The sequence below is a fragment of the Pygocentrus nattereri genome, chromosome 11 (assembly GCF_015220715.1).
Source record: "Pygocentrus nattereri isolate fPygNat1 chromosome 11, fPygNat1.pri, whole genome shotgun sequence".
Lineage (NCBI taxonomy): Eukaryota > Metazoa > Chordata > Actinopteri > Characiformes > Serrasalmidae > Pygocentrus > Pygocentrus nattereri.
The window spans coordinates 4,242,944-4,264,599 of NC_051221.1; the positions used below are offsets into that span (position 1 = coordinate 4,242,944).

Genomic DNA, 21,656 nt, shown 5'->3' on the forward strand with positions numbered 1-21,656 from the left:
AAACTAAAAACTGTCTATGAGTCAGTAAATGGAAAGAAAAAAGGCACGAAGTGGCGAGAAAAAGTTGGAAAGAATTTTATGATCATTTAACGATTAAATAAAAGACATACGTAATAAAATAAACACAAAGGACATGCATATTTCCATAAATTAATAATTATAAAGAAAGACAGAAAGGAAGAAAGAAAGAAGGAGCAGCACGTGTTTGAATGCAGACTTGGCCGCAGAGAGACTTTTATTGTGAAATTGTGCCGGTCGGGGCAGCCATTTGTCGGAGCGCGTCGCCGCGGTGTCAGCCTCTTTTCTTTTTTCCTCCTTTTTAGAGAAGCATGTCGACGGAAGGAAGGATGGACGAGGTGAGTGAGGACGAACAAAGATCAGGTCTTCACATTAATTCGCACGGACTCGCGAATCGCCAGGTTCCTGGTCGAGTTCCGTTCCACCTTAAATCGCGCAGCGGTTACTGTTGGAGCGCTGGAAGCGCCCAATGTGACTGCTGCAGCATTTAAGGTGGAACGGAACAATTGGAACAAGAAGCCGGAGAACAGGTAAACAGACTCCGGCGTTTGCGGTGGTGGAGGCTGGGAACGGGCTGGAGCGCAGCGGCGGCTCTGATACCCCTCTGTGTCTGAACGGCGAGGAGCTCAAGAGCCGAAAACAAGCCGAGCTGGTCCGGTAACGGTGTAAAACAGGGTCCAGTACACTGACCATACGGTTCTGACCACCTCCTCGCTCCCACACTCACTGTCCATCTAATCAGCTCCACTGGCCGTTCAGCTCCACTCTGTAGCTCTACAGTTACAGACTGTAGTCCATCTGTTACCCTGATCTTCAGTGGTCAGGACCCCCATGGACCCTCACAGAGCAGGTACTGTTTGGGTGGAGGGTCAGTCCACTCGCAGTCCACTGAAGACGGTTCTTCAAGGGTTCTTTAGTGAAGAAAATGGTTCTAGGTAGAATCATGAATGCCCAAAGGACCCTTCGCATGATTAAAGGGTTCTTTGCCTCATGAAAGGTTTGTTCAGACTGATGGAGAACGTGCTGTAGAAGGTTCCACGTGGAGCCTTTTCTCATATTGTTATGTTGTTTCCATCAATCCAGAAAACCCTTTCGTGAGTCCATTGAGTGTTCATAGTTCTATGTGTAACCATTTTCTTTACTAAAGAACCCTCGAAGAAACATTTTTAAGAGCGTATTAGATGCTTCTACCTTAGATGCTGCTGGTCGTCCTCTAGTCCTTCATCAGTGGTCACAGGACGCTGCCCGCAGGATGCTGCCCAACAGGACGCTGCCCGCAGGACTCTGCCCGCTGGACTCTGCCCGCTGGACTCTGCCCGCAGGACGCTGCCCGCAGGACGCTGCCCGCAGGACTCTGCCCGCAGGGCTCTGCCCACAGGATGCTGCCCGCAGGACGCTGCCCAACAGGACGCTGCCCGCCAGACTCTGCCCGCAGGTCGCTGCTTGCAGAACTGTGCCTGCAGGACGCTGCCCAGCAGGACGCTGCCCAGCAGGACGCTGCCCAGCAGGACGCTGCCCAGCAGGACGCTGCCCAACAGGACGCTGCCCAACAGGACGCTGCCTGACCACTCAGACCAGCACAACACACCACCACCACGTCAGTGTTTCTGCAGTGCTGAGATTGACCCACCACCCAAATAGTACCTGCTCTGTGGGGGTCCATGGGGGTCCTGACCACTGAAGATCAGAGAAGCAGATGGACTACAGGCTGTAACTGGACACAGCGCTGTTGTGAATGAGCTGCGGTTGCAGTTTAGCTTCACTCACAGTTCACAGTGACTTAGTCTTAATGGTGGTTCTGCAAAGGTTCTATGTAGATTTATGAAATCAATATAGAACCATCGCATGCTTACATGGTTCTCTGCATGGTGAAACGGTTCTTCAGATTGATGGAGAATGTGTTGTGTGTGGTTCTTTATAGAACCTTTTTGGTGCTGCACAGAAACATTTTCAAAAAGTGTTCTTCTCTATTACAATGTCAAGCTTGTAACAACAGAAGAACCCTTTTTGGTGGTATATAGAACCATATACACCATATTCTCCATCAATCTGAAGAACAATTTCACCGTGCAAAGAACCATTTAAGCGTGAAATGGTTCTATATAGAAAGCATTGCATGTGGTTCTATATATAACCAAAACGGTTCTTCTGTTGTTATTACGCATTGAAAAATGATGGTTCTCCAAGGGTTACAAGCTCGACATTATAACAATAGAGGAACGCTTTTTGGTGCTGTAAAGAACCTTTTTCAAAAGAATTCTGTAAAGAACCATCTACAGCACATTCTCCATCAATCTAAAGAACCATGTAGTCATGCAGAAGTTTTCTTTAGGGTTTACGGTTCAATACAGAACCATTGTCTTTAACAAAGAAGCCTTTAAGAACCATCATTTTTAAGTGGGTTGTAGCAACAGAACCGTTTTTGGTTCTACATAGAACCATACACAATACATTCTGCATCAGTTCTATGTAGATTCTATATATCGTGCTTAAATAGTTCTTTCCATGGTAAAGTGGTTCTTCAGATTGGTGGGGATTGTATTGTATGTGGTTCTATCTAAAACCAAAAAGGGTTCTTCTGACATTGTCGCAGTAGAAGAACCCTTTTTGGCGCTGTATAGAATCTTGTTCAAAAAGGTTTTTTTATAGAACATTGTACAAAAAGGGTTCTCTGCATGGTGAAAACAGTCCTTCAGATTGATGAAGAATGTCTTGCGTGTGGTTCTGTATAGAACCTTTTTGAAAACGTTTCTGTGCAGAACCAAAAACCGGGCTTTTCTGTTATTGCAGCTTCAAGCTTGTAACCCTTTTTGGTGGTACGTAGAACCACATACAACACATTCTCCGTCAATCTGAAGAACATTTGACCGTGCAAAGCACGATTTGAACGTGAAATGGTTCCATATAGAACTCTGAGTGGAAGCATTGCCTTTAGGCTGATGGCTCTGTTTGAGTAGCTCTGATGTTTTTGTGCTGTTGTTCTTGTGCAGAGCCCGTCAGACAGCAGCCCAGCGACGTCCAGACCCTCAGGTAGGTCTCTGTGCGTATCCTGACCAACAGGAGTTCAATTCCGCTTCTGTTTTTCCAAAATTCCAGCATAACTAAACGGTTCACATGTAAACAGAGTCGTTCAGAGCGGTTTGCTGTGAAACGCTCAGTTCTAGAGTCAGAACCGTTCCCAGTGGTGGTGATGGGAACCAGACGTCCCTCTAAAAGCTCCTACAGAAAGTTCCTACATGAACTGGTTCTGAATTCACTGCCTGATGACTGAGACGCTGTTTTATGAGAGTTTAGAGAACTTCAACTCCATTCATGGTGGAGGGAGACATGCAGGGCGCTGTGCGGTAAAATAGTCCCCAAAGAAAACTCATTATTCCAGATTTTCCACTGTTTTCCATCATCAACATTCCATATAAGCTCAGAAGACTCTTGTAGGTTCTCTGGTGGTTCTGGATGGTAAATAAAGTGTCTATATCTGTGTTGTAGTCATGGCAACGCCTGGTTCCCATCACCACTGAGCTCTGAATTGTGTATAAACGTCCAAAACACAACGTAGGAAGTAGAAGTAGCGTTAGGCTTTTCTTCATATTGCAAGGTCCACTTATAAAATTTGTCATTTTACTTTCACCTGTCCTCTTTTTATCCCTCAGAGTTACACAAGCTGTTCCCATTTAAGGCTGTTATATGTAAATGATCTCTTTTCTGATTGGCCTCCCTGTGTTATGACCCATTCAAACAGCAATGTGGGCTGAAACACTCCTTATAGCTTATGGGGGAGTGGGCGGAGCCTAGCTGCTATAGGGTGAATAAGCAGATATATGTACATGAGTCGGTTTTTGAGTGGATCATTGAGCCGCTTTTATGATTATGTATAACATCGAACTGTTTGAAAAGAGTTGGGTTTTCTCTGCATTTCTATTTGTAGTTTGAGTGGTGAGTAGTTTGCAGTGCTGCAGAGAAAAGATGCTAAACATTCTTACTTACTTCTTACTCACACTTCTTACTGCAGCAGTCCGTTACTGGCACGTTTCATATTACAGTGAGGGACACAGGCTTAAGGACACGCCCTGTTTAATCTTGTTATACCACATTGCGTCACCTCACATGTCTGTCTTCCGAATGAAAGGATGTCCTTCGCTGAAAGGAAAAGAGAAGGACGAGCAGGCCGCAGAGAAACCAGCAACGTCCAGCTCCAGCAAACCGTTCGCAGGTAAGCATGAACAGTGAGTGGAAACACAAGGTGGGTGTTGTTAATAAAGTGGTCATTTACCGGAAGTACAGGGTAGGTGTTTCTAATAAAGTGGCCAGTGAGTGGAAGAACAGGGTAGGTGTTTCTAATAAAGTGGCCAGTATATGTCATTAAGCTGAATTCTCTCTCTCTCTCTCTCTCTCTCTCTCTCTCTCTCTCTCTCTAGGTCATGCCTCTAAGCCTGTCCCTCCCACCTCCCCGTCCTCAGTTTCCGGCCGAGCGAAAATGAGTGTGTGTGGGCCGGGCAGTAAAAACCCCGCCCCCTCCTCTTCCTCTCTTTCTTCACCCTCCTCCTCCTCTTCCTCCAATCCGCCACCTAAAGTCCACCGTGCTCGCAAGACCATGAACAGACCACCGCTCACTCAGGTGAGGCGAAGAAATTTAACATACCCAGTTTCAGGAGTAGCGGAGTTATTATATAATACTCTAAACAGACCAGCTGGCTCTGTCCAGTGTGGTAGTTCAGTAGTTTTGTCAGTAGTAGAAGACGTCAGGAGTAGCTGTGTTATTATATAAAACCCTGATCAGACCAGCTGGTTCTGTCCGGTGTGGTAGTTCAGTAGTTTTGTCAGTAGTAGAGGACGTCAGGAGTAGCTGTGTTATTATATAAACCCTAATCAGACCAGCTGGCTCTGTCCAGTGTGGTAGTTCAGGAGTTTTGTCAGTAGTAGAGGACGTCAGGAGTAGCGGTGTCATTATATAATACCATAAACAGACCAGCTGGCTCTGTCCAGTGTGGTAGTTCAGGAGTTTTGTCAGTAGTAGAGAACGTCAGGAGTAGCTGTGTTATTATATAATACCCTAAACAGACCAGCTGGTTCTGTCCAGTGTAGTAGTTCAGGAGTTTTGTCAGTACTAGAGGATGTCAGGAGTAGCTGTGTTATTATATAATACCCTAAACAGACCAGCTGGCTCTGTCCAGTGTGGTAGTTCAGTAGTTTTGTCAGTAGTAGAGAACGTTACGAGTAGCTGTGTTATTATATAATACCCTAAACAGACCAGCTGGTTCTGTCCAGTGTGGTAGTTCAGGAGTTTTGTCAGTAGTAGAGAACGTCAGGAGTAGCTGTGTTATTACATAAAACCCTAATCAGACCAGCTGGCTCTGTCCAGTGTGGTAGTTCAGTAGTTTTGTCAGTAGTAGAAGACGTCAGGAGTAGCTGTGTTATTATATAAAACCCTGATCAGACCAGCTGGTTCTGTCCGGTGTGGTAGTTCAGTAGTTTTGTCAGTAGTAGAGGACGTCAGGAGTAGCGGTGTTATTATATAATACCCTAAACAGACCAGCTGGCTCTGTCCAGTGTGGTAGTTCAGGAGTTTTGTCAGTAGTAGAGGACGTCAGGAGTAGCTGTGTTATTATATAAACCCTAATCAGACCAGCTGGCTCTGTCCAGTGTGGTAGTTCAGGAGTTTTGTCAGTAGTAGAGGACGTCAGGAGTAGCTGTGTTATTATATAATACCCTAAACAGACCAGCTGGCTCTGTCCAGTGTGGTAGTTCAGTAGTTTTGTCAGTAGTAGAGAACGTTACGAGTAGCTGTGTTATTATATAATACCCTAAACAGACCAGCTGGTTCTGTCCAGTGTGGTAGTTCAGGAGTTTTGTCAGTAGTAGAGAACGTCAGGAGTAGCTGTGTTATTACATAATACCCTAAACAGACCAGCTGGCTCTGTCCAGTGTGGTAGTTCAGTAGTTTTGTCAGTAGTAGAGGACGTCAGGAGTAGCTGTGTTATTATATAATACCCTAAACAGACCAGCTGGTTCTGTCCAGTGTGGTAGTTCAGGAGTTTTGTCAGTAGTAGAGGACGTCAGGAGTAGCTGTGTTATATAATACCCTAAACAGACCAGCTGGCTCTGTCCAGTGTGGTAGTTCAGGAGTTTTGTCAGTAGTAGAGAACGTCAGGAGTAGCTGTGTTATTATATAACACCCTAAACAGACCAGCTGGTTCTGTCCAGTGTGGTAGTTCAGGAGTTTTGTCAGTAGTAGAGAACGTTACGAGTAGCTGTGTTATTATATAATAGCCTAAACAGACCAGCTGGCTCTGTCCAGTGTGGTAGTTCAGTAGTTTTGTCAGTAGTAGAGGACGTCAGGAGTAGCGGTGTTATTATATAATACCCTAAACAGACCAGCTGGTTCTGTCCGGTGTGGTAGTTCAGTAGTTTTGTCAGTAGTAGAGGACGTCAGGAGTAGCGGTGTTAATATATAATACCCTAAACAGACCAGCTGGTTCTGTCCAGTGTGGTAGTTCAGGAGTTTTGTCAGTAGTAGAGAACGTCAGGAGTAGCTGTGTTATTACATAATACCCTAAACAGACCAGCTGGCTCTGTCCAGTGTGGTAGTTCAGTAGTTTTGTCAGTAGTAGAGAACGTTACGAGTAGCTGTGTTATTATATAATAGCCTAAACAGACCAGCTGGTTCTGTCCACTGTGGTAGTTCAGTAGTTTTGTCAGTAGTAGAGAACATTACGAGTAGCTGTGTTATTATATAATACCCTAAACAGACCAGCTGGTTCTGTCCGGTGTGGTAGTTCAGTAGTTTTGTCAGTAGTAGAGGACGTCAGGAGTAGCAGTGTTATTATATAATACCCTAAACAGACCAGCTGGCTCTGTCCAGTGTGGTAGTTCAGGAGTTTTGTCAGTAGTAGAGGATGTCAGGAGTAGCTGTGTTATTACATAATACCCTAAACAGACCAGCTGGCTCTGTCCAGTGTGGTAGTTCAGTAGTTTTGTCAGTAGTAGAGGACGTCAGGAGTAGCTGTGTTATTATATAAACCCTAATCAGACCAGCTGGTTCTGTCCGGTGTGGTAGTTCAGTAGTTTTGTCAGTAGTAGAGAACGTTACGAGTAGCTGTGTTATTATATAATAGCCTAAACAGACCAGCTGGTTCTGTCCGGTGTGGTAGTTCAGTAGTTTTGTCAGTAGTAGAGGACGTCAGGAGTAGCTGTGTTATTATATAATACCCTAAACAGACCAGCTGGCTCTGTCCAGTGTGGTAGTTCAGTAGTTTTGTCAGTAGTAGAAGATGTCAGGAGTAGCTGTGTTATTATATAATACCCTAAACAGACCAGCTGGATCTGTCCAGTGTGGTAGTTCAGTAGTTTTGTCAGTAGTAGAGGACGTCAGGAGTAGCTGTGTTATTATATAGTACCATAAACAGACCAGCTGGTTCTGTCCAGTGTGGTAGTTCAGTAGTTTTGTCAGTAGTAGAGGACGTCAGGAGTAGCTGTGTTATTATATAATACCATAAACAGACCAGCTGGCTCTGTCCAGTGTGGTAGTTCAGGAGTTTTGTCAGTAGTAGAGAACGTCAGGAGTAGCTGTGTTATTATATAACACCCTAAACAGACCAGCTGGTTCTGTCCAGTGTGGTAGTTCAGGAGTTTTGTCAGTAGTAGAGAACGTTACGAGTAGCTGTGTTATTATATAATAGCCTAAACAGACCAGCTGGCTCTGTCCAGTGTGGTAGTTCAGTAGTTTTGTCAGTAGTAGAGGACGTCAGGAGTAGCGGTGTTATTATATAATACCCTAAACAGACCAGCTGGTTCTGTCCGGTGTGGTAGTTCAGTAGTTTTGTCAGTAGTAGAGGACGTCAGGAGTAGCGGTGTTAATATATAATACCCTAAACAGACCAGCTGGTTCTGTCCAGTGTGGTAGTTCAGGAGTTTTGTCAGTAGTAGAGAACGTCAGGAGTAGCTGTGTTATTACATAATACCCTAAACAGACCAGCTGGCTCTGTCCAGTGTGGTAGTTCAGTAGTTTTGTCAGTAGTAGAGAACGTTACGAGTAGCTGTGTTATTATATAATACCCTAAACAGACCAGCTGGATCTGTCCAGTGTGGTAGTTCAGTAGTTTTGTCAGTAGTAGAGGACGTCAGGAGTAGCTGTGTTATTATATAGTACCATAAACAGACCAGCTGGTTCTGTCCAGTGTGGTAGTTCAGTAGTTTTGTCAGTAGTAGAGGACGTCAGGAGTAGCTGTGTTATTATATAATACCATAAACAGACCAGCTGGTTCTGTCCAGTGTGGTAGTTCAGTAGTTTTGTCAGTAGTAGAGGATGTCAGGAGTAGCTGTGTTATTATATAATACCCTAAACAGACCAGCTGGTTCTGTCCAGTGTGGTAGTTCAGTAGTTTTGTCAGTAGTAGAGAACGTTACGAGTAGCTGTGTTATTATATAATAGCCTAAACAGACCAGCTGGTTCTGTCCGGTGTGGTAGTTCAGTAGTTTTGTCAGTAGTAGAGGACGTTACGAGTAGCTGTGTTATTATATAATAGCCTAAACAGACCAGCTGGTTCTGTCCGGTGTGGTAGTTCAGTAGTTTTGTCAGTAGTAGAGGACGTCAGGAGTAGCAGTGTTATTATATAATACCCTAAACAGACCAGCTGGCTCTGTCCAGTGTGGTAGTTCAGGAGTTTTGTCAGTAGTAGAGGATGTCAGGAGTAGCTGTGTTATTACATAATACCCTAAACAGACCAGCTGGCTCTGTCCAGTGTGGTAGTTCAGTAGTTTTGTCAGTAGTAGAGGATGTCAGGAGTAGCTGTGTTATTATATAATACCCTAAACAGACCAGCTGGTTCTGTCCGGTGTGGTAGTTCAGTAGTTTTGTCAGTAGTAGAGGATGTCAGGAGTAGCTGTGTTATTATATAATACCCTAAACAGACCAGCTGGCTCTGTCCACTGTGGTAGTTCAGTAGTTTTGTCAGTAGTAGAGGATGTCAGGAGTAGCTGTGTTATTATATAATACCCTAAACAGACCAGCTGGTTCTGTCCAGTGTGGTAGTTCAGTAGTTTTGTCAGTAGTAGAGGACGTCAGGAGTAGCTGTGTTATTATATAAAACCCTGATCAGACCAGCTGGTTCTGTCCAGTGTGGTAGTTCAGTAGTTTTGTCAGTAGTAGAAGACGTCAGGAGTAGCAGTGTTATTATATAAAACCCTAATCAGACCAGCTGGTTCTGTCCAGTGTGGTAGTTCAGTAGTTTTGTCAGTAGTAGAGGACGTCAGGAGTAGCAGTGTTATTATATAAAACCCTAATCAGACCAGCTGGTTCTGTCCAGTGTGGTAGTTCAGTAGTTTTGTCAGTAGTAGAGAACGTTACGAGTAGCTGTGTTATTATATAATAGCCTAAACAGACCAGCTGGTTCTGTCCGGTGTGGTAGTTCAGTAGTTTTGTCGGTAGTAGAGGACGTCAGGAGTAGCTGTGTTATTATATAAACCCTAATCAGACCAGCTGGTTCTGTCCGGTGTGGTAGTTCAGTAGTTTTGTCAGTAGTAGAGAACGTTACGAGTAGCTGTGTTATTATATAATAGCCTAAACAGACCAGCTGGTTCTGTCCGGTGTGGTAGTTCAGTAGTTTTGTCAGTAGTAGAGAACGTCAGGAGTAGCTGTGTTATTATATAAACCCTAATCAGACCAGCTGGCTCTGTCCAGTGTGGTAGTTCAGGAGTTTTGTCAGTAGTAGAGGACGTCAGGAGTAGGTGTGTTATTATGTAATACCCTAAACAGACCAGCTGGCTCTGTTCAGTGTGGTAGTTCAGTAGTTTTGTCAGTAGTAGAGAACGTTACGAGTAGCTGTGTTATTATATAATACCCTAAACAGACCAGCTGGCTCTGTCCACTGTGGTAGTTCAGTAGTTTTGTCAGTAGTAGAGGATGTCAGGAGTAGCTGTGTTATTATATAATACCCTAAACAGACCAGCTGGTTCTGTCCAGTGTGGTAGTTCAGTAGTTTTGTCAGTAGTAGAGGATGTCAGGAGTAGCTGTGTTATTATATAATAGCCTAAACAGATCAGCTGGTTCTGTCCGGTGTGGTAGTTCAGTAGTTTTGTCAGTAGTAGAGAACGTTACGAGTAGCTGTGTTATTATATAATACCCTAAACAGACCAGCTGGCTCTGTCCACTGTGGTAGTTCAGTAGTTTTGTCAGTAGTAGAGGATGTCAGGAGTAGCTGTGTTATTATATAATACCCTAAACAGACCAGCTGGTTCTGTCCAGTGTGGTAGTTCAGTAGTTTTGTCAGTAGTAGAGGACGTCAGGAGTAGCTGTGTTATTATATAAAACCCTGATCAGACCAGCTGGTTCTGTCCAGTGTGGTAGTTCAGTAGTTTTGTCAGTAGTAGAAGACGTCAGGAGTAGCAGTGTTATTATATAAAACCCTAATCAGACCAGCTGGTTCTGTCCAGTGTGGTAGTTCAGTAGTTTTGTCAGTAGTAGAGGACGTCAGGAGTAGCAGTGTTATTATATAAAACCCTAATCAGACCAGCTGGTTCTGTCCAGTGTGGTAGTTCAGTAGTTTTGTCAGTAGTAGAGAACGTTACGAGTAGCTGTGTTATTATATAATAGCCTAAACAGACCAGCTGGTTCTGTCCGGTGTGGTAGTTCAGTAGTTTTGTCAGTAGTAGAGGACGTCAGGAGTAGCTGTGTTATTATATAATACCCTAAACAGACCAGCTGGCTCTGTCCAGTGTGGTAGTTCAGGAGTTTTGTCAGTAGTAGAGAACGTCAGGAGTAGCTATGTTATTACATAATACCCTAAACAGACCAGCTGGCTCTGTCCAGTGTGGTAGTTCAGTAGTTTTGTCAGTAGTAGAGGACGTCAGGAGTAGCTGTGTTATTATATAAACCCTAATCAGACCAGCTGGTTCTGTCCGGTGTGGTAGTTCAGTAGTTTTGTCAGTAGTAGAGAACGTTACGAGTAGCTGTGTTATTATATAATAGCCTAAACAGACCAGCTGGTTCTGTCCGGTGTGGTAGTTCAGTAGTTTTGTCAGTAGTAGAGAACGTCAGGAGTAGCTGTGTTATTATATAAACCCTAATCAGACCAGCTGGCTCTGTCCAGTGTGGTAGTTCAGGAGTTTTGTCAGTAGTAGAGGACGTCAGGAGTAGGTGTGTTATTATGTAATACCCTAAACAGACCAGCTGGCTCTGTTCAGTGTGGTAGTTCAGTAGTTTTGTCAGTAGTAGAGAACGTTACGAGTAGCTGTGTTATTATATAATAGCCTAAACAGATCAGCTGGTTCTGTCCGGTGTGGTAGTTCAGTAGTTTTGTCAGTAGTAGAGAACGTTACGAGTAGCTGTGTTATTATATAATACCCTAATCAGACCAGCTGGCTCTGTCCAGTGTGGTAGTTCAGGAGTTTTGTCAGTAGTAGAGGACGTCAGGAGTAGGTGTGTTATTATGTAATACCCTAAACAGACCAGCTGGCTCTGTTCAGTGTGGTAGTTTTGACAGTAGTAGCTGTGTGATAATAAATAATTGCCCCCCTCTTTGAAGGTGTATGATCCCTAAATGTAACTAAAGCCCAGCAGTGAGGAGCTGAACTTTCCCCTCCTCTGCTGTCCCTGCAGACGGGCAGGGTCGCCTACAGAGCGGCGCTAGTAGCTGTTAATGAAGTGATGCTCTTTTATCTGAGCGTCTCATTTCAGAGGACGATCTCAACCACTGCCCTGTAGCTCAGTAACAAGGGGCAGCATGACACCCGAAAACAAGGGGTGGGGATAAAAATAAACTCGGAAATGAGAGGATCCAGTGACATTAGGTGGGAAAAATGTACACAGGATCAAATGTATCGCGTTCCTTCGTGGGCATGACTCCGACTACACGGCGAGGCAGGACTTCAGAGGTGTATTAGGGAGGTGTGTGCACTCTGCTGACCGTTACAGGTGCCAGTATTTGGCATTTACATTGTGTGTAACTTTCAGGATAAATGGAGCAAAAGAAAAACGTCTGATTCCATTGATTTGCATTAAAAGTGAAGTAGGTTTTTTCTGATATACGGACTAACAGCTCAGTGGATCGCAGCGGTTTTGCTGGTATCTGTGAGTGTGTCATGTTATACTTTGCTGTTGGGAATTTCAAGTGCCTGAATGTGGGCACGTTGTTAAGAACGAGAGAGAGTGCTGCTGTGAACTGGCCCCAAAAACTGTGGAAATCTGATTTTCTGACTAACTAACTTAACACATTTTTCAGTAAGGTAATAATAGCTTGTGTAGAAAATGATGGGTCCTATTCAGCTCATCTGAAGAGGCAGCCTCAGTGAATTGTCCAGCACAAAGGCCAACAGATTCCTTTCAGCTTGTTTTCCTCCAACTCAGTAAAACTTACACAGTGCAGCTTTACTCACTATGACTGGATAATCAGCCTCTCTCTCTCTGCCTCTCTCTCTCTCTCTCTCTGTCTCTCTCTCACTATCTGTCTCTCTCTCTCTCTCTCTCTCTGTCTCTCTCTCTCTCTCTGTCTCTCTCTGTCTCTCTCTCTCTCTCTCTGTCTCTCTCTGTCTCTATCTGTCTCTCTCTCTCTCTCTCTCTCTCTCTGTCTCTCTGTCTCTCTCTCTCTCTCTCTGTCTCTCTCTCTCTCTCTGTCTCTCTGTCTCTCTCTCTCTCTCTCTCTCTCTCTCTGCCTCTCTCTCTCTCTGTCTCTCTCTATCTGTCTCTCTCTCTCTCTCTCTCTCTCTCTGTCTCTCTATCTGTCTCTCTCTGTCTCTCTCTCTCTGTCTCGCTCTCTCTGTCTCTCTCTGTCTCTATCTGTCTCTCTCTCTCTCTGTCTCTCTGTCTCTCTCTCTATCTGTCTCTCTCTCTCTCTCTCTCTCTCTCTCTCTCTCTCTCTCTCTCTCTCTCTCTCTCTCTCTGTCTCTCTATCTGTCTCTCTCTCTCTCTCTGTCTCGCTCTCTCTGTCTCTCTCTCTCTCTGTCTCTCTCTCTCTCTGTCTCTCTCTCTCTCTCTGTCTCTCTCTGTCTCTCTCTCTCTCTCTCTCTCTCTCTCAGGTGCGCTCTGTCGAAGCGTCTGCTGTAACTCCTGTGAAACCAGCCGCGAGCAGCTCTTCAGAACCTGACACAGGTCTGTCTCTTTAAAGCGTCTCTCTGTCTTCTTCTGAGTTTTGAGCTCTTTATTGCGATATTAACCCTGTGCTTGTCATTGTTGGAGCAGCAGTGAAGAAGCGGAAGGTGGCGACGGACTCGGACTCCACGGCGCCACCTGCAGAGAGTCCCGCCAAAGTTGCTGAGCCGCAGCCAGAGGTGAGAGGTCATTGGACGGTCTAATGCAGCAACCATACTCTCCCCCTGGCCACTTGATCAGAAACCCCCCTGTTGTAGCTGTGCCTCGCTGATATAGAGTTAGAGACTGTAGAGCATCCGTAGATGTACATTTTCTAGATGTTCAAAAAAGGTCATGTACTGACCACAGAACTGCTTGAACTACAGGGTAGGTGTTTATTATAAAGTGGCCAGTGAGTGGAGGCACAAGGTGGATGTTTCTAATAAAGTGGCCAGTGAGTGGAAGCACAAGGTGAGTGTTTCTAATAAAGTGGCCAGTGAGTGGAAGCACAAGGTGGGTGTTTCTAATAAAGTGGCCAGTGAGTGGACTGTATAATGTTTTTATTTCAGCCCCCAGTTACTGTGACTCCTGTGAATGTGTCACCTGTGGCACAGAAGGTGGAGCCTGTAGCCACGGTAACCAAGGATCACCCCGGCAGTTGGCTGGAGGATCTGGATGATGAAGCAGATGAGGAAGACTTCCACCTGATGTACAACAGCTACGCGGGAGACGACGTCATTTACTCTGACGGCAAGGTGCTGTCATTTTTAATGTCTTATTGTAACTGTGGAAGTGATGAAACTCTTCAGCCGTCGTTATAGTTTCCTGCAGATTTCAGGCAACTAAAGCTGAAAGTCTCACCCTGTAAATCCAGCCTAAAACAATAAACTGTGTAATCTGCTGAGATTAAGAAACAGGTTTATGAAGATGTTGTTCTTTCTGCAGTCAGATGATGGAATAATGGAGGAACCACTGGAGGTACGAATGGGAGGAGATACGGGTCACCGGCCTGAGCAGGTAAGCCCTCTCGGGCAGTCACAGATTTAGGTCAAAGGTGTGGATGAGTGGAACTGCTTTTTCCTGTAGTGTGCTGGTTTATGGTGGACTTTGTCAGACATTTCCAATTTCCTTTTGAAACGCAGACATTCAATGTTCTGTTTATGACAAATATCAAGATAATACAGTGTGAACTAGAATCACTGTTTGTTTTTTACAACCTCTTCCCCACAGACACATCCATGTCTCTCCTTTTCATTTATAACAGTATTATAAAACACTGATGATAAATAGAAATATAAATACAAATAAATAAATAAAGTAGACAAACTAACACACAAAAAAACTATCACTGGAACTAAGGGTTCTAGAACAACCCCTGAAAAAACCTATATCATTATCCCTCCTCAGCCAAACTTTACAGCTGGCACAGTGCAGCCAGGCAGGTAACGTTTTCCTGGCATTCGCCGAAACCAGACTCGTCCATCAGACTGACCGATAGAGAAGTGTGACTTGTTATGTTCAGTTTTCTTTCATTACAAGTTCAGAATGCTTCTGTTACTGTTTCAAAGTATAATGAAGGCAGACGCCTCTAAATTTTCACTCTTTCTTCTGAAGGAAATGACCGTTCCCTGTAACTCCTGACTCTTAGGTTTCCCCGTCTGAGCAGCCCAGAGCAGGGCTGAAGAAGAAGCAGCAGGGCAAAGAGAGGGACACCGTGGCAGCAGCAGAGCCAGGTGTGTGTCTGTGTTATTTAAAGCTGACTGATCTCCACTGACATCTCAGAACTCCTCCGTGGGTCAGTAGCTGAGATGTTAGAAGTTCAGAGAGGTTTGGTGTGGAGAAACATCACTACTGTGAATAATTATGACTTGTTTCTCCAGAGTTCCACATCAAACCATGCAGAATGACTTTGTTTCGTGTGTTTTATCTGTAGACGCAGCTGCTGCTCCAGCAGGGGGCTCCACCGACTACACTGAAGTTCCTCTCGGGTCTCTGGACATCTCTGCTGCAGACAGCCTCACTCTGTCCCCTCACACAGGTGCCTCCACAGCTAAATCCTGTCCAGTAGGAGTGGTCAATTTGGCTAAAAATGTATATATACTTATATAAACACTCTTAAAGTAGATGGATCTTTGAGGGTTCTTTAGTAAAGAAAATGGTTTTATATAGAACCATGAACAGTTAAAGGCCTAAAACGACTAAAGCATTCCTTGCATCATGAAAGTGTTCCTCGGATTGATGCCATGGATATGCGTGACGGCGTTCTAGACCTTTTGTGTGGGTTTTTTTACATGTCTATAGATTTTATTTCATTTTATTGTTGTGTTGTCAAGTCTGTAAATATTATAGTTGTACTCTTATTTAATTATTTTAGTTTTAATGAAACGGGTTAAAAGTGGCAAACAGAAAATTGTCCAATCAGGATTGTTTTCTCTGTGGTACTGAGGTAGATACAGTCAAGCGCGCTCTCCCATTGGCTAGGACTTCAGGAGCTGAACTGAAGGCCTTACATGTTAGACAAGGCATGTCAAGCTGAGGACCTTCCAGTCCAACGTGCTGCAGACATCAGCGTTTACCCTCGTCTGACGCTCTGAAGTCTGCAGTGCTTTGGCTCATGAGGACTGACACGTGTATTAGATTAGCTCCCAGCGTCATCAGAAGTGACAGAGGAACCTAGCTCTAGACACGTCGCTGACTGAACACGAGCTGTAATCTAAGCAGGTTTTGGATGGTTGTGAGGAATGGACCCTGTACTGAAAGAGCCACTGTGACACTGATGCATACAAGCTGTTCGCTGGCACTACCATAGTATTAGAAATCCCCTAGGGGTGCACTAGCAGGTGTTTTAGTTATTGTTTTGATTGAATTGTGACTCTGACTTAATCTGAAGGTGGAACTCTAACAGTTACGGTTCATACGTGGATCTACCTATATATATAATATAGAGGCTTGTGCAGTTATGAGTGGATGCAGTTCTTCCTCCCTGTCTATGGAGTAAATCAAGAAACCCTCACAAATATCAAAAATAAGTCAGACATTATTGAAATCTGATAAATGTTTGGTTTTGATACAAACTGGGTTACAATTGGGTGACGACAATTCTCACAGATCTTTCTCTCTCTCTCTCTCTCTCTCTCTCTCTCTCTCTCTCTCTCTCTCTCTCTCTGTCTGTCTGTCTGTCTGTCTGTCTGTCTGTCTCTCTGTCTCTCTCTCTCTCTCTCTCTCTCTCTGTAGATGGCAGTGATAGAGAGATGGAGCGGATGGAGGAGTTGCCGCTGTGTAGCTGTAGGATGGAGGCTCCTCGTGTGGAGCGACTCACCGCACACACGCAGCGCACCTGCATGGCCATCGAGAGCATCAATGGACAGGTGTGACCACAGCGCCTATGAGAAAGTGTAGAGGGCAAGTGTAGAGGCCTCTATTGTAATAGACTGTAATGCTCTACAGGGAGTGTAGGGGGCGATACGGCTTCTACTGTAATAGACTGTAATGCTCTACAGGGAGTGTAGGGGGCGATACGGCTTCTACTGTAATAGACTGTAATGCTCTACAGGGAGCGTAGGGGGCGATACGGCTTCTACTGTAATAGACTGTAATGCTCTACAGGGAGTGTAGGGGGCGATACGGCTTCTACTGTAATAGACTGTAATGCTCTACAGGGAGTGTAGGGGGCGATACGGCTTCTACTGTAATAGACTGTAATGCTCTACAGGGAGCGTAGGGGGCGATACGGCTTCTACTGTAATAGACTGTAATGCTCTACAGGGAGTGTAGGGGGCGATACGGCTTCTACTGTAATAGACTGTAATGCTCTACAGGGAGTGTAGGGGGGGCGATACGGCTTCTACTGTAATAGACTGTAATGCTCTACAGGGAGTGTAGGGGGCGATACGGCTTCTACTGTAATAGACTGTAATGCGCTACAGGGAGTGTAGGGGGCGATACGGCTTCTATTGTAATAGACTGTAATGCTCTACAGGGAGTGTAGGGGGCGATACGGCTTCTACTGTAATAGACTGTAATGCTCTACAGGGAGTGTAGGGGGCGATACGGCTTCTACTGTAATAGACTGTAATGCGCTACAGGGAGCGTAGGGGGCGATACGGCTTCTACTGTAATAGACTGTAATGCTCTACAGGGAGCGTAGGGGGCGATACGGCTTCTACTGTAATAGACTGTAATGCTCTACAGGGAGCGTAGGGGGCGATACGGCTTCTACTGTAATAGACTGTAATGCTCTACAGGGAGCGTAGGGGGCGATACGGCTTCTACTGTAATAGACTGTAATGCTCTACAGGGAGCGTACGGGGCGATACGGCTTCTACTGTAATAGACTGTAATGCTCTACAGGGAGCGTAGGGGGGCGATACGGCTTCTACTGTAATAGACTGTAATGCTCTACAGGGAGCGTAGGGGGCGATACGGCTTCTACTGTAATAGACTGTAATGCTCTACAGGGAGCGTAGGGGGCGATACGGCTTCTACTGTAATAGACTGTAATGCTCTACAGGGAGCGTAGGGGGCGATACGGCTTCTACTGTAATAGACTGTAATGCGCTACAGGGAGTGTAGGGGGCGATACGGCTTCTATTGTAATAGACTGTAATGCTCTACAGGGAGTGTAGGGGGCGATACGGCTTCTACTGTAATAGACTGTAATGCTCTACAGGGAGTGTAGGGGGCGATACGGCTTCTACTGTAATAGACTGTAATGCGCTACAGGGAGCGTAGGGGGCGATACGGCTTCTACTGTAATAGACTGTAATGCTCTACAGGGAGCGTAGGGGGCGATACGGCTTCTACTGTAATAGACTGTAATGCTCTACAGGGAGCGTAGGGGGCGATACGGCTTCTACTGTAATAGACTGTAATGCTCTACAGGGAGCGTAGGGGGCGATACGGCTTCTACTGTAATAGACTGTAATGCTCTACAGGGAGCGTACGGGGCGATACGGCTTCTACTGTAATAGACTGTAATGCTCTACAGGGAGCGTAGGGGGGAGATACGGCTTCTACTGTAATAGACTGTAATGCTCTACAGGGAGCGTAGGGGGCGATACGGCTTCTACTGTAATAGACTGTAATGCTCTACAGGGAGCGTAGGGGGCGATACGGCTTCTACTGTAATAGACTGTAATGCTCTACAGGGAGCGTAGGGGGCGATACGGCTTCTACCGTAATAGACTGTAATGCTCTACAGGGAGCGTAGGGGGCGATACGGCTTCTACTGTAATAGACTGTAATGCTCTACAGGGAGCGTAGGGGGGCGATACGGCTTCTACTGTAATAGACTGTAATGCGCTACAGGGAGCGTAGGGGGCGATACGGCTTCTACTGTAATAGACTGTAATGCGCTACAGGGAGCGTAGGGGGCGATACGGCTTCTACTGTAATAGACTGTAATGCTCTACAGGGAGTGTAGGGGGCGATACGGCTTCTACTGTAATAGACTGTAATGCTCTACAGGGAGCGTAGGGGGCGATACGGCTTCTACTGTAATAGACTGTAATGCGCTACAGGGAGCGTAGGGGGCGATACGGCTTCTACTGTAATAGACTGTAATGCTCTACAGGGAGCGTAGGGGGCGATACGGCTTCTACTGTAATAGACTGTAATGCTCTACAGGGAGCGTAGGGGGCGATACGGCTTCTACTGTAATAGACTGTAATGCTCTACAGGGAGTGTAGGGGGCGATACGGCTTCTACTGTAATAGACTGTAATGCTCTACAGGGAGCGTAGGGGGCGATACGGCTTCTACTGTAATAGACTGTAATGCTCTACAGGGAGCGTAGGGGGCGATACGGCTTCTACTGTAATAGACTGTAATGCTCTACAGGGAGCGTAGGGGGCGATACGGCTTCTACTGTAATAGACTGTAATGCTCTACAGGGAGCGTAGGGGGCGATACGGCTTCTACTGTAATAGACTGTAATGCTCTACAGGGAGCGTAGGGGGCGATACGGCTTCTACTGTAATAGACTGTAATGCTGTACAGGGAGCGTAGGGGGCGATACGGCTTCTACTGTAATAGACTGTAATGCTCTACAGGGAGCGTAGGGGGCGATACGGCTTCTACTGTAATAGACTGTAATGCTCTACAGGGAGCGTAGGGGGCGATACGGCTTCTACTGTAATAGACTGTAATGCTCTACAGGGAGCGTAGGGGGCGATACGGCTTCTACTGTAATAGACTGTAATGCTCTACAGGGAGCGTAGGGGGCGATACGGCTTCTACTGTAATAGACTGTAATGCTCTACAGGGAGCGTAGGGGGCGATACGGCTTCTACTGTAATAGACTGTAATGCTCTACAGGGAGCGTAGGGGGCGATACGGCTTCTACTGTAATAGACTGTAATGCTCTACAGGGAGCGTAGGGGGCGATACGGCTTCTACTGTAATAGACTGTAATGCTCTACAGGGAGCGTAGGGGGCGATACGGCTTCTACTGTAATAGACTGTAATGCTCTACAGGGAGCGTAGGGGGCGATACGGCTTCTACTGTAATAGACTGTAATGCTCTACAGGGAGCGTAGGGGGCGATACGGCTTCTACTGTAATAGACTGTAATGCTCTACAGGGAGCGTAGGGGGCGATACGGCTTCTACTGTAATAGACTGTAATGCTCTACAGGGAGCGTAGGGGGCGATACGGCTTCTACTGTAATAGACTGTAATGCTCTACAGGGAGCGTAGGGGGCGATACGGCTTCTACTGTAATAGACTGTAATGCTCTACAGGGAGCGTAGGGGGCGATACGGCTTCTACTGTAATAGACTGTAATGCTGTACAGGGAGCGTAGGGGGCGATACGGCTTCTACTGTAATAGACTGTAATGCTGTACAGGGAGCGTAGGGGGCGATACGGCTTCTACTGTAATAGACTGTAATGCTGTACAGGGAGCGTAGGGGGCGATACGGCTTCTACTGTAATAGACTGTAATGCTGTACAGGGAGCGTAGGGGGCGATACGGCTTCTACTGTAATAGACTGTAATGCTGTACAGGGAGCGTAGGGGGCGATACGGCTTCTACTGTAATAGACTGTAATGCTGTACAGGGAGCGTAGGGGGCGATACGGCTTCTACTGTAATAGACTGTAATGCTGTACAGGGAGCGTAGGGGGCGATACGGCTTCTACTGTAATAGACTGTAATGCTCTACAGGGAGCGTAGGGGGCGATACGGCTTCTACTGTAATAGACTGTAATGCTCTACAGGGAGCGTAGGGGGCGATACGGCTTCTACTGTAATAGACTGTAATGCTCTACAGGGAGCGTAGGGGGGGCGATACGGCTTCTACTGTAATAGACTGTAATGCTCTACAGGGAGCGTAGGGGGCGATACGGCTTCTACTGTAATAGACTGTAATGCTCTACAGGGAGCGTAGGGGGCGATACGGCTTCTACTGTAATAGACTGTAATGCTCTACAGGGAGCGTAGGGGGGCGATACGGCTTCTACTGTAATAGACTGTAATGCGCTACAGGGAGCGTAGGGGGCGATACGGCTTCTACTGTAATAGACTAATGCGCTACAGGGAGCGTAGGGGGCGATACGGCTTCTACTGTAATAGACTGTAATGCTGTACAGGGAGCGTAGGGGGCGATACGGCTTCTACTGTAATAGACTGTAATGCTCTACAGGGAGCGAAGGGGGCGATACGGCTTCTACTGTAATAGACTGTAATGCTCTACAGGGAGCGTAGGGGGCGATACGGCTTCTACTGTAATAGACTGTAATGCTGTACAGGGAGCGTAGGGGGCGATACGGCTTCTACTGTAATAGACTGTAATGCTGTACAGGGAGCGTAGGGGGCGATACGGCTTCTACTGTAATAGACTGTAATGCTGTACAGGGAGCGTAGGGGGCGATACGGCTTCTACTGTAATAGACTGTAATGCTGTACAGGGAGCGTAGGGGGCGATACGGCTTCTACTGTAATAGACTGTAATGCTGTACAGGGAGCGTAGGGGGCGATACGGCTTCTACTGTAATAGACTGTAATGCTGTACAGGGAGCGTAGGGGGCGATACGGCTTCTACTGTAATAGACTGTAATGCTGTACAGGGAGCGTAGGGGGCGATACGGCTTCTACTGTAATAGACTGTAATGCTGTACAGGGAGCGTAGGGGGCGATACGGCTTCTACTGTAATAGACTGTAATGCTCTACAGGGAGCGTAGGGGGCGATACGGCTTCTACTGTAATAGACTGTAATGCTCTACAGGGAGCGTAGGGGGCGATACGGCTTCTACTGTAATAGACTGTAATGCTCTACAGGGAGCGTAGGGGGGCGATACGGCTTCTACTGTAATAGACTGTAATGCGCTACAGGGAGCGTAGGGGGCGATACGGCTTCTACTGTAATAGACTAATGCGCTACAGGGAGCGTAGGGGGCGATACGGCTTCTACTGTAATAGACTGTAATGCTCTACAGGGAGCGTAGGGGGCGATACGGCTTCTACTGTAATAGACTGTAATGCTCTACAGGGAGCGTAGGGGGCGATACGGCTTCTACTGTAATAGACTGTAATGCTCTACAGGGAGCGTAGGGGGCGATACGGCTTCTACTGTAATAGAC

General features: G+C 46.1%; 1 protein-coding gene across 1 annotated transcript in view; it reads left to right on the plus strand.

Moving 5' to 3' along the window:
- The first annotated feature begins 267 nt into the window (after positions 1-267).
- Positions 268-21,656, plus strand: part of ehmt2 (euchromatic histone-lysine N-methyltransferase 2) — a 36,973-nt gene continuing 15,584 nt past the window's right edge. Inside the window, exons 1-11 of the mRNA XM_037542838.1 lie at positions 268-356; positions 3,009-3,048; positions 4,145-4,228; positions 4,434-4,633; positions 13,027-13,099; positions 13,190-13,278; positions 13,648-13,833; positions 14,024-14,095; positions 14,727-14,811; positions 15,012-15,116; positions 16,313-16,446. Of these exons, the coding sequence (XP_037398735.1) occupies positions 330-356; positions 3,009-3,048; positions 4,145-4,228; positions 4,434-4,633; positions 13,027-13,099; positions 13,190-13,278; positions 13,648-13,833; positions 14,024-14,095; positions 14,727-14,811; positions 15,012-15,116; positions 16,313-16,446 (1,095 nt within the window). The 5' untranslated portion in view covers positions 268-329. The remainder of the gene's footprint in view (positions 357-3,008; positions 3,049-4,144; positions 4,229-4,433; positions 4,634-13,026; positions 13,100-13,189; positions 13,279-13,647; positions 13,834-14,023; positions 14,096-14,726; positions 14,812-15,011; positions 15,117-16,312; positions 16,447-21,656) is intronic.